At 28.8% G+C, this 12,976-nt stretch overlaps 3 protein-coding genes across 3 annotated transcripts; 1 reads left to right on the top strand and 2 right to left on the bottom strand.

Moving 5' to 3' along the window:
* Positions 1-1,086: 1,086 nt before the first annotated feature.
* On the top strand, positions 1,087-4,533 carry PGO_134250 (hypothetical protein, conserved; the record flags this gene model as incomplete). Its single annotated transcript, XM_028689941.1, has 1 exon — positions 1,087-4,533. The coding sequence occupies one exon, from the start codon at positions 1,087-1,089 to the stop codon at positions 4,531-4,533; it is 3,447 nt and encodes a 1,148-aa protein (XP_028545742.1).
* A 717-nt stretch (positions 4,534-5,250) lies between these two features.
* On the bottom strand, positions 5,251-6,025 carry PGO_134260 (RNA-binding protein; the record flags this gene model as incomplete). Its single annotated transcript, XM_028689942.1, has 3 exons — positions 5,251-5,327; positions 5,585-5,776; positions 5,974-6,025. 3 exons carry the CDS (start codon positions 6,023-6,025, stop codon positions 5,251-5,253), a joined length of 321 nt encoding a protein of 106 aa, XP_028545743.1.
* A 2,513-nt stretch (positions 6,026-8,538) lies between these two features.
* Positions 8,539-11,565, bottom strand: PGO_134270 (RNA-binding protein; the record flags this gene model as incomplete). Its single annotated transcript, XM_028689943.1, has 1 exon — positions 8,539-11,565. One exon carries the CDS (start codon positions 11,563-11,565, stop codon positions 8,539-8,541), a length of 3,027 nt encoding a protein of 1,008 aa, XP_028545744.1.
* Positions 11,566-12,976: the final 1,411 nt, after the last annotated feature.

Below are 12,976 nucleotides of genomic sequence, written 5' to 3' on the forward strand. Positions count from 1 at the left end.
TTTTTTTTTGCCGTGTAATATGTCATTACCCACATTTTAACTTGTTATTTTTTTATTTTTTTTGTTATAAAAAGTATTTACTTGTTTGTTTTTTTTTTTTTTTTTTCAAAAGAAAATGCCCATATGAACATGTTCCCAAGTAGTTTAGAGACACAGTTGCAAAAAGAACAAAAAAAAAAAAATTGTAGGAAGTGGCATTTTAGAGAAGTACAAATTTTTATAAGATGAAAATGCTGTAAAAATGTCCACTTTTCGCTTTTTTTTTTTTTTTTTTTTTTTTTTTTTTCCTTTTTTGCATATATACAGAGTAAGATAAACACAAAGAATAGGAAGGCATAATCAGCACGTGAACCACATAACACAACTAGTGTTTTTGAAAATATTATATTAAGTGGTATTGTTTTAAAAAACATGGATCACCAGTATTATTCTTACCGAGTTTGAATGTATTCACATTTGTGTGCGTACTAAACAATTTTGGGCCTATTTTTGATGAACGTCCTATTTGTTTGTGTGTAAATATGTATACAAACTTATATATGTGTGTATGTATGTATGTATGTTTGTGTGTGTGTGTGTGTTTTTTTTTTTTTTTTTTTTTATTTTAACCCCTACATCCAAAGCCATAGGCAAGTTATAAAAAATCGTTAACAAAAAATGAACAGTTAAAGCGATAAGGTATATACCCACCCTGTATGTATCTTCTTTTTATCGATATAATGTTAAGATGGTAATAGCCCTGTTATTTGTCTTTCTCTTTTTAGTTCCTTCCCATATTAAAGTCGTTTTTTTATATACCATCTGATTAGGTGTTATGAATGTACATATATGTTATAAATTTTTGACAAAATTTCCCTCTTCCTTCACCTCTCCTACCTGGTACCGTCATTTCTTGACAAGTGATACGGAATTTGTCATCAAAGGGATTGCCACAAAATTGGTGATTTGAGCAGTAGATATATATACATATATGTGCATACTTTGAATTTTATCTTTTGGTATAAGTACCCATCAGAAAAGAAAAAAAAAAAAAAAAAAAAAAAAGTTAAGCGTGCAACTTACAAGGGGAAGAAGAGAAGAGGACGAATGGATTTACATAAAAGCGATTGGGAAGATAGACAATTCCGTTTGGAAAAAATAATAAAAAAGGAATTCTATTATAAACAAAATGATATAAAAAAATGTGAAAAAAGTAAAACAGGAGGATTTATATCGAGAAAAAAATATAACATGGTAGAACCATGCAAATGTTGTAATTGTGAATATATCATACTCGTAATAACAGAGTATATGAAAAAGGAATGTGTCTTAGATCGATATGTAATGGCCTATAAAAAGTTGTATGAAAATATAGATTTGTATATTCATAAAATTAGGAACAAATCGGACATTGACTATATTGCTAATAAGTATTTTTTATTAAAAAATGATATGAGTCATTTAAAACATTTAAATAAAAAATTCACAACAGGAGATTGTAAAGACATCGAGATGGAGACATATACCATATCAGTTATATTAACCATAAGGACAAAAATATTGAATTCCCTTCCTATGTTAAAAGAAGCCTTAAAAAATTTGTCTCAGGATGAGCATAATGATTATTATGTGAGTAGCAGAATAGGAATAATAGAACAGATAAAAAATAAAATTTATAACTATATCGTAGGTAGAAAAAAAGATCATAAGTATGAAACGAACAATGTGAGAAGGGAGAGAACGAATAAAACACAAGTTTATGAGAACATTCACATGGATGAGACATCGATGAGAATGTACGATCTCACTCCCGATTACAAACATGGAGAAGGAATCATTTACCATGAATCCGACGAGATCAATCAGTTCGAACACCTCATCCATAGAGGAAGTTACAATAATGATGACATCCGAGACAGCTTTTGTAACAAGATTCCCATTTTTTCCATCGATGATCGTCATGAAATGCACAAGGATAATCCTTTCGCGGAAACAAGAACCATAATGAAAAGGTCCCCAGAGTTACCAGAATGTACAAATATAATTTGTGGAGGCAATTCAGCCCGATTAAGAAAAGAGGTTCCAATGAAATTTTACGAAATAACAATAACAACGAATAGAAACTTAATAAGCCTAAGGAGTATTCTTCTGCTGATTGAAATGGTTAGTTTGTTTCATACATACCTCATGAAATACATGATGGAAAAGAGAAAAAATGAAAAAATTAATTTTGTGCAACTTGATGAGTTTAGAAAGAAGGAGGAAGATTTGTCTTGTGACGAATCGGGTTACCTCCTCTTTTATGATATAATTTTGGGAAAAGTAAAAGATAAAAAAAAAACAGAAGAAGAAAAAGAAGAAGCTGAAGAAGAAGAAGATGAAGAAGATGAAGAAGATGAAGAAGAAGAAGAAAAAAACGATTCTCAGAAATGCAAACAGATATATTCAAATGGGCCTCAAAATTGTCGTAACTATGGTAAGAAGTCGTCCACCTCTGACAATACCACAAGTTTTGATTACGATAACGAGGAAGATTCAAATGGTGCGGAGTGTGCTCCAATTGAAAAAAGAGCTCCAATTAGATTTTTCTCTGACGGGGATAATGTTTACACCAAGCGTATCATCGATCGCACACAGCAGGATAAGGAATATACACATCAGGCTGAACCTACACAGTGGAGAAGTAAGTACACAGATCTGGACAACAATGTTTTTATAAGTGATGCACATGGTGCAGGTCGTGATGCAGATTACACAAATCGGATAAGCGATTGTGGTAGTCTTATTGCTGATTCAGTTGGCAAATGTAAGAGTTACACTTATCAGGATTCAGATTATAATAAACTGTCTGATATTCGTCATGTCAACCGTACTGATAAGAAAGTTGTGTGTGACTCCATCCCTGTATCGGAGTTAAAGGAGGAGCCTAGTTATATTGAAGAAAAGGAAGTAGAAGAGATTATCGATTACATAAATTACATGTTTTCTTTCATTATGAATGAATGTGATACTTATTTGAATATAGAGCTGTTGTTCACGCTGCACGCCTTTGAACTAAGTTATATGTTTAATGTGTTAAAAAAGTTGATATTAGGAAAAGAAATAGAAAATGAATTCCTTGTGATGCTAACATACTGTGGATATAAAATTGAGAACAAAGAAATAATCGATCATTGTTTTTGGAAGTTAATAAGTGTTTTTGAGAATGAAGATTTGCCAGACTGTTGGGTGATATTAGATAATAAATCAGATAATCAACTAAGAAAAAAATATAATGAAATGAAAAATAATTTAAGAGATATGAAACAAAAGAAGGAAGAAATAGAGATGGAAAAGAATAAAAAAAAACAAAAGAATTCACAAGAACATTATTATTATTACTATTGCTGCTATAAGGATGGAATATTTTATGAAGCATTAAATATTTTTCAACCAAGTAATTATAATAGTATAATTAACAACATAACAGAGGTAGATATGAATAAAGGAAATTTATATTTTAATAAAAATTTAATTGACAAAAGGATATTTTTACCATTGATTGAAAAAACAAAAAAGGAATTTCATCATTATAATGATGTTCCCAAAGGATATATAATAAATGAAATACAGAGGTTACGGAATTTTAATGACGATTATTCTTGTTGTTATATTTTAAAAAATAATAAGAAAGAAAAAATATTGATGGGTTTTAAAAAAAGAGGAGAAAATAAAGTATTTGTGTATAAATACAATAAAAATGTTAAAAAAATTTACAAAACAGGTCCAAAAAAAAAAATAAAATCTTTTTTTAATAATATATCCGGTTTTTTAGGTGTCTTAATATGTAATTTCACAGGCATGAAAATTAAAATATATGACAATGGGATATCAGAAAAATATGCTCATTTTTTTCCAGCTTTTGAAAGAAAAAATGTAATATCTATTAGATTTGAATCAAATATAATAAGTGAGTTACCCAGACATTTTATATGTAATATATATAAGGAAAATAAAAACATAAAAATTATTTATGAAAATAAATGTCCTGTTTGGAATGATGAAAAGGAAATATATGAGTTACCATTTTATGGAAGAGTTAAGCTGGCAAGCGCAAAAAATCTGCAATTAATTTTAAAAAAATGTGTAATTGCTGAATTGAAAAAGGCTTCCTTTATAGGTAAAAGCATAAATGATGTAATTGAGTATGTCAGTAATGACCATTGTAAACTAAATTCCCTATCTTGTAATGCGTATGCAGAGTGTGCCACAGATAATCATTCATGGGATCTTCACCCACATGCTTCCACCTATGAAGATAACTGCAGCGATGAAGAAAGACCTAAAAAAAAGGTGATTAAAAAAAATTTTCCATTTGATATTATTACAAATAATTTTAAAAAAAAAAAAGAAGGAAAATTCGAAATTGTGAACAATGATGAAGAAGAAATATTTTTAATTTTTGGGAAAAACTCAAAAGATTACTTTACGCTCGACTTCCGTCACCCCTTATCCTCCTTCGAGGCTTTTTCTATAGCCATTTCGTCTCTTCTGAAAAAGAAGGCCGTTTCATAGATTCAAACTCCATATCATTCCAATTTGGTCCGTGCTTGAATTTTGTTCCTTTTTTTTTTTTTTTTTTTTTTTTTTTTGTGCAAACGGGTGATTCTGTTTGATTTGTGTGTCTCCCACAGTGTTTTTCTCTTTATGCAGGTGGTTGTATATTACTTTGTATTTCACATTATGCATTACAATATATACATCAATTTGTGCTCCCTGTTTTTTTTTTTTTTTTTTTTTTTTGTTTTTTCCCCGCTCCCTTAATATATACATGCTGACGAATACACATATCTTAAGGCATGTAAGTATTTGAATTTTACACAAGAATTAATTAAGCTGTCTCGCTTGTAATGATACGATTTCCGTAGTATCATGACAAACACAGTCTCCTGTTACTGCACTGGCTGATGCTCGTTTTGTTCCCATGCCCCACAGCACTACCGTCACACCATTTTTGCGAATGGAAAAAATTAAAATGGCAAAGCAATTCAGAAAAAGAAAAATTGTGAAGAGGCCAATTTTTAGATGAGAGTATATTTTATGGGAAGTAGAGATCTGATTAACAACGTTTTGCCAATTTGAAAATTTTAAAAAACTCATCATTCGAATTATACACAAATTGAAAAGACGAAAGTGATGGTTTGCAAATATGTGTGCATGTGTATGAAATGCAAATGTAGAGTAAATCACTTGGCAGATTAAGATCCTTGAAGGATGATTGAAGAGGAAAAATCAATTTTTATTTTTTTCTTGAACAAATGCCCAATCTACGTGAATTTCCTGATTTAGTAATGTTGCTCCGTCCATTTCTTGAAAAAAAAAAAAAAAAAAAAAAAGAAGTAATTTTTTATTCTCTAACCAGACTCCAGAGCGAATTGGAGAATATCAATTGTGGAAGAAAAACGTTCATGAAAAATTAGGAAATAAGATATAGTTAGTTCCGTTCAACATGAAAAATAAATTCCTTTGTTACATTGTTATATATGTGTGTATGTATATATCCACATGAATGACAATGCTCCTTATGAACGTGAAAAAAGATGAATAAAGAAAACACACTTCTTACCATCAATGGCCCTTTTTGCATCAACAAAATTTTCAAATTCAAGAAATGCATATCCTTTTAAAAAACCTGTTCGTCTGTCTAAATTTAAATGTAAATTTTTTACTTGTCCATATTTTTCAAAAACGTCCTTTATGTAGTCATCCCTTGCTTCTCCGTGAATGTTTGTAATTATAATAATCCACCCTTCAATGGCTTGAAAAGAAAAAAAAAAAAAAAAAAAAATTAATACTCTCATTTCATGTTCTGTATTAAATGTAGTCTTAATTTTCCCATCATATGGGCACAAAAAATTCTAAATAATACACTCATTCAAAATTTTTGAACTCATATGAATTTGACATTGGTTTAGGAATTTATAAACGTTTATGTGGCTGTTTCCTCTTTCTTACACTTTGCAGGAATTTCGTCCTTTTTAAAAACATTTAAATCGCTTTCTTCCATTTTTTTTTTCCTGCCCTGTTCATGTGCTTTTCTATTAATTGAAAATGTTCTGAAAAAAAAAAAAAAAAAAAAAAAAAAAGTTAGGTAAAAGAAAAATAGGAATGAATCATTCAGTTATGTATTTCTATTTCTTTCTAATGTGAAGTGCCTTTTGATTGAACGTTTTATCAATTTAATCTGCTAATTATAAAGAGTCAAGTGGAAAAGGTGTTTACATTTGTGGAAGTAAAGTAAATTGTAAGCTCAGTGTGTGTGCTTAAGAGGATATGAATAATATTATTGGGAAGTTTGGAATAGTTAAAAGGCAAGCAAAAGTTAGACACATGAACTCATACAAGGAACGTCCTATCCATAAAAGCCACAAACTTGTAGAAGGGGCTTTGTAAATTGTTACGTTCACACTTTTGCTTGATGATAAAATGAGAAGGACAAACAAGTGCACAGCATTCGTAATTTATAGTTTCATTTATGTAGTATTATTGCTGTTACCTTTTTGCAGGTTTATACACCAGGTATATCGTAATTTTTTTATCAATTGTAATTGTGTTTTTTTTTTTTTTTTTTTTTTTAAACTCTAAACTAATATAGTAAGTATTCCTTATGCATGAGATCCTTTTTCATTGGAAGAACATTCCTTTGGGTGAGGTGCCGTTAATTCTTTTCTTAATTTAATAATATACCAGGAAATGTTGCTCTATTAGTGAAATATTTCTATATATATATATATATATATATAAATGCCCTAAAAGTACATTTATATGACTAAAACTTATTATTACAAAATGGTACAATCAATCAGTTAAATTTTGGATTTTTTTTTTCTTTTCATTATTAAAATAACGAATTGGCAGAAGAAAAAAAAAAAAAAAAAAAAAAAAAAAAAGGCCTTTATACTTTATTTTTTTTCAGGAGTTTCAAAAGTGAAAATATATAATAAACACATGTTATGGTTGTACTTAACAGGAAATAGTATCTTACATTTTTCTATTTGTTTAGAATAATAGGTGTTCATATTGGAAAGTTTTACCTTTTTATGAAAAAAAAAAAAAAAAAAAAATACCAGATTGAATGGTCACCTACAAAAACATTGACGTAAATGAGACCATAATGAAAATTAACAAAAGTATAGGGGGTGAAGGAATAAAAAAAGGAGGGATTCATCAAGTGAAATGTTCAAATATGATAATAAGAGGAAAGGTATGAGTTAGCGATATGATAGATAGGGAAGAAATACGAATTTTTTAGTGTATTCATCGAAGGGCATTTATCACATGTGTATATATAAATAAAAAATAGAAAAAAATGTGGCTATTTCGTCATTTTTTCCAACCATTGTGTGCAGCATTATATCATTGTGCCAGAGGGAGAGGGAATTCTTGGTCTATCAAAACTAGCTTGATGCGAATATTTGCTATGGATGTTGTTATTAATTTCTGTATGCTCTTATTTGCATTAAAATTATTTGGACGAATTATATGTTTTTTTTTTTTTTTTTTTTCGAAAAGTGTATATCATCAAAAGGGGATTGTAAAAAATGGGAAATATTCAGCGTATCCACTCTTGTAGAAAATTTGAGAATATTTTAAGTGAAGGTTACACTTTTCTTATTTATATAATGAAAATATATATCAAGGAACAGAAAAAAAAAATAAATAAATAAATAAGGAACACTCCCATCCCCACTCTCTTTTCTGGGTATTTCTTGCTTGATTACCCTTCGTTGAAAATGAGGGAATATTGGAGCTAGTTTCTCATTAAGTGTAAGACATCTTTTCCTGTTTTAAGAAAAGGTAATGTTTCATTTCGATTGTATATTGATGCTCACATTTGTGTAGAACCTATTCAAAAATAATGCACATCCAAGTTTTTTTTTTTTTTTTTTTTTTATTTATGTGCAATTCAGATTTTAAAGTTGTACATAAATCAGTTTAAGGCGAAAGTGAGAAAAAAATTAAAAAAGAAAAAAAAAGACGAATTTAAATAAAATTCTGATGAAATAAAAAAAATAATGTTTTTAAAAATGTAATAAAACAAATTGCAAAAAAAAAAAAAAAAAAAAAGAAAAAAAAAAAGAAATATTTCTAAATGTGCGCTTGGAACATGTTAATTTCCTGATCAATATTGACAGGTAAGGAGAAATTTAATTACGTAAAAAAATTAATGAATTTCCTAAAAAGGGGGGAAACAAACTTTCATCGAATAGACTATACCTGCTATAGAAAAACAGGGGTTAGAATTCTAGTCAAATATTGTTGTTTTTTTTGAGAAAATTCAAAACATCCTTTTGTATAGATTCCTGCAGGGAAGAAAAAAGTAAGAATATATTGAAACTTAATGTTAGCAGCCATGCTATCGTACGGGGAAATTGTACTGCAATGTGCCTCTCTGTCTCCACGCGAGCGGAATTACATGTGTGTGTGTATGTATATACGTATATATGTATATATGCGTATGTATATTTGTATATGTACGTATGTATGCATGTATATATTTTTTTTTCTTTCTTTTTTTTGTTATTCTATTACAATTTCGGTTTTCTTTTTGGATCCGCATTTCTTTTCTGCCTTTTTGATTAACTTCTTGCTAGTTGTGTTTTTTATATTTTTCCTTTTTTCCTCTGTTTCTGCCATTTCCTTCTGTTTGTTGCGCGATTTTTTTTTAGAATTGGCATTTTGCTTTCCATTCTTTTTTATCAATTTTGATTTTTCCTTTGTTCTGATGTTTTTATCCGGTTCATATGTCCCATTTGCATTGGAGCCTTTGTTATTCCCAACTGATATATTTGTACATGTCGAATGGCTTGCCGATATAGTTTTAATTACATGTGCGATGTTTGTATTTTCATTTTGCATTTTTAGGAGTCTCCTTTTTTCACGTTGTCTTTTTCCTCTACTTTCTTTTTTTTTTTTTTTAATAGTTTTCTTCGTAATAGTCGTTGTTGCTATATTTTTTTCTTTTATGTGATTTAAAAATTTTTCTTCTTTTAATTTTTTGATATGTATCATTCGTATGTCTTCAATACAATAATCGACATACATTATATTTTTATTTTTTCGAATGGTTTGAAATTTTTTTTTGTAAATGATTTCATTAATTAGTTCGTAGATATTTCTATTTTGCAACAAGCAAATTATTTGTTTGGCATGTTCATGTTTGTTAATGTCAATAAAGCATATAATATTTTTTCCATTTGTATTGTTATTTTTCTTGTCTTTTTCTTTTTTATTTTTTGCCTCATTTTGTGTTGGTTCTTTTTGATCTGTGTGATCTTTCATTATTTTCATTTTTTTAATAATTTCATTGGCTTTTTTGAAAGCTTCTTTTTTTTTTAAATTTTCTTTTTTCATAAATATAGGAGTGAAATGTTTCGTTATAAGTTGACGAAATGTATTCTGTTCTAACGCGGCTGGATAATTTCGAACGTATATTCTACAAGGGTTTATTAAGAAATTTTTATTTTTTAAAAGTTTTTTTTTTTTTTCCATTAAATTATTGTTTCTTTTAATTATATTTTCACTTAAGTGGTCATTATTAATATCATTATCTTGTATCAAATGAATATTATTGTGCATTTTATTTTTCGATTTTATTTTTTTTTTTTCTTCTTCTATAAGGAATTTTTTTTTATTTTTTATGGTCTCCTTACTAACTGCCCTTTTAATCATTAAATAATTATTTTTGAAAAATAAAAGTTCTGAATTCTGTCCCTTATTATGATCTTTAAGTAAGATTTGTTTCATTCTTTCTCTCTTTTTTTTCTTCTTCAAATTGTAAAATTTATCAATTACATTTTCTTCTTCGCCATTTTCGTCCTCTTCCTCCTCTCCACCATCATATTCTCCAATTTTTTTTAAAAAATTGTCTGCATCTTTTTTAACCTTTAGTTTCACAAATACTGAAATTTTTTTGCTGTTATTTTGGCATGTTTTTATGTAGATAAAATTTTTGCTTATATTTGTTACCACATAATTTTCTATTTCTTCCTCGGTACTTCCCAAAGGTACATTTGTAATGAACAGTGTTTTTCCTTCATCAATATCATTTGGATGATCGTTGTGGTTTCTCTTTTTCGTAAGCGCAGTTTCATTGCAATCGGATCCTTTCTCGTGATCCTCATCTGCTTCTCCCTCCGATTCGAGGTCTCTTACGTTATCTCGTTCGTTCTCTCGTTTGTTCTCTCGTTTGTTCTCTCGTTCGCTGTCTGTTCCTGCGTGCGTCTCTTCATCATCATCATCATTGTCGAGGTTTCCCATGTGTGCATCCCTCATTTCCCCTGTTTCCTCTGCCCACCGTGCTTCCTCAGCTTCTTCTACTTGTATACCCAATTTGTTCATTAACCTTATATTTCTGTCTTCATCAATGGTAATTATACTACCACATAATTTCGACTTGTTAAGTAGGAGTGCTTTCTTAAGATTTTCGTAAGTTGAAAAGGTAACTAATGCATATCCCATTTTTTTATTATTTTTCTTGGGTATATAAATTAATGGATTTGTTTCTATATGTTTAAATAATTTTTGAATATTTTCTATATGACATGTTCTCTTTATATTTTTTATAATAACTCTTCTATTATCTTTATTTAGGTAGCATAACTGATGATGGAACTGAATGTCCTTTTTAACATTTTGAATATTTTCTTTCAAATAATTTTCGAAATTGTTCTTGTTAATGTACGAATAGAAACGGGCTGCCAAATTTAAATTTAGAAATTCCACAGTGTAGATAAAGAATTTTTCATTTTCTAGTTTATACCTATTAGACATGCTATTCATTTCTGTAATTAATTTTTCTTTTATTTTATTATCGATCCTTTTATATCCTTTCTCAATATTTACAACGATTTCTTCGAATTCTTTGTGTTTCTTTTCTACAACAATTTCGATACCATCCTCTTCATTTTGGTTGTTATGTTTAATGTAACCGGCATTACTGTAGTCACTATTTTTCGCACTCTTAATGTTATAGTCCTCGTTTTGGACACTCTCAATACCATTATTTATATTTTCGATATTTTGAATGTTTTCAAGAACGTTTTTTCCATCTTTATTACCTGATTCTGCTACTTTTCTTTTGGACAATTTTTTTTCTTCTTTAACATGCTCATCTAAAATATTAACCAAATGTTGTCTATTCAAGAGGAAGATATTTTTCAAAAAGCTAAGTACAACAATGTTGTCGATGTCATAATTTGTGTAAATTTTTATTGCGTTTAAATGGTTGATTTTATGTCGTCGGTAGATAATGGACATTAACTTCTTTTCATTATACTTTTTTTTGAAGGCAAATTCACATTTTATATTACTGCTATGTATTTTCTTATCATTGTACTTTTCAATAAAGTTTTCTGCTTCTTGATCACTTCTAAAGCAGCAGATTGCACTTTTTGTTGAGTTGTTTTTATTTTTAAAAAAGAAATATTTTATACAAAGTTTCTTAAATTCTTCATCCAGTGTGCCCACATCATTTTCTCTGATGTTTCGAACGAATACTTTGTGTTTGTCAACTGCACTGTTCTCATTTTTGCCTCTCTTCGCCATGTTCTGTCACTGCATTTTTTTGTCTCCTTTAAACCTTCCTTTCGTTTTAATCCTGCCTTTGCTTCAACTTTTTCCTTTTTTTTCACTTTCAATGTGGGCAGAAAAACAGAAAAACTGAAAATATGGACAATTACAAAACTGAAAATCTGCACTACTGGAAAACTACGAAACTGTAAATCTACGAATCTGCATAAACATAAAATTATGCATAACGGATAAGGAATAACTGAACTCTTAGGTGGGGGGAAAATAAAATAAAAATAAATTAACACAAAAATAGAGATATACGTCAAGTTGAAACGAAAGGGATGTGATAAATACGTACAAAAAATTTAGAAGTAAACCCTTGCCTACACAAGGTGACAGAAAGATATATGTCCCCACTTTTTTTGTTGTTTAGCATAACTGTGGACTTGTTTTTTGTTCTCCTAGCACATTATACAAACGTTATTCTCACTTGTGCAAATTGTATATGCGCATATTCATATATGTGGATACATAAATAATACATTGGGAGATGTACAATTTTGTTGCTCGTAGAATTCCTATAATTGAGAATTTTTTTTAAGAATTTTCCACATGCCAATAGAAAACGAAAAATTGAAGAAATATTGCAAGCAAAATGAAAAAAAAAAAAAAAAAGAAAAAATTCCGATTTTTTTTTTTTTTTTTTTTTTTTCTTATTAGCTCCAGCTCGTAAAAGTGGAATAAAAAAATAAAAAAAAGTCACGTTGTTGCTTCTTTTCAATTCTGTTACTACGTTTCCATATTGTTACATTGTTTCACTTTTGCAGGAGATACTGGGTGCCACAACTTTTATTTTGTACAAAAAAAGCTGCCAATTTTTTCTTGAAAAAAAAAAAAAAATATCCAAACTGTTTTTTATGCAGATTTGTAAGGCATAATTTTGGGATTGTATATTTGTGCATATGAATACGAGTTCGTTTTTTTTTTTTTTTTTTTTTTTTTTTTTATTCTCCGTGTTAATATCTTTTTTTTGAAAATATATTTCTACTTTGCAAGTTTTCCTTTTTCCAAATTTAGAGAGGCACGTTTTGCAATCTTTCAGTTAAATTTCTTTTATCCCGTTGATCCAAGTTGTACGAAAGATGTTGCTTTGTTGGAAATATTTGTTCAAATCCTATTTAATAAATTTTTTTTAACCAATATTATCATCTTCTCATTGCAATTTGGGGAAATTAGGATTTCCGGGGGGGGTGGGATTATCAAAAGCGAGCAGAAAAAAAAAAAAAAAAAAAAAAAAAAAAAACTATAGATACTCCTTTTTGTCATATTGCTGTTTTCATGTCCTAGCTTTTCCTAACCCCCCATTTTAAACCCCATAAAGACATTGTATATGTTTATTGATACATCGGAAAAAGTTTCATTATTAAAACCCTCAGCGAAGAAA

The sequence above is a fragment of the Plasmodium gonderi genome (assembly GCF_002157705.1).
Source record: "Plasmodium gonderi DNA, contig: Chr13, whole genome shotgun sequence".
Taxonomy (NCBI): Eukaryota; Apicomplexa; class Aconoidasida; order Haemosporida; family Plasmodiidae; genus Plasmodium; species Plasmodium gonderi.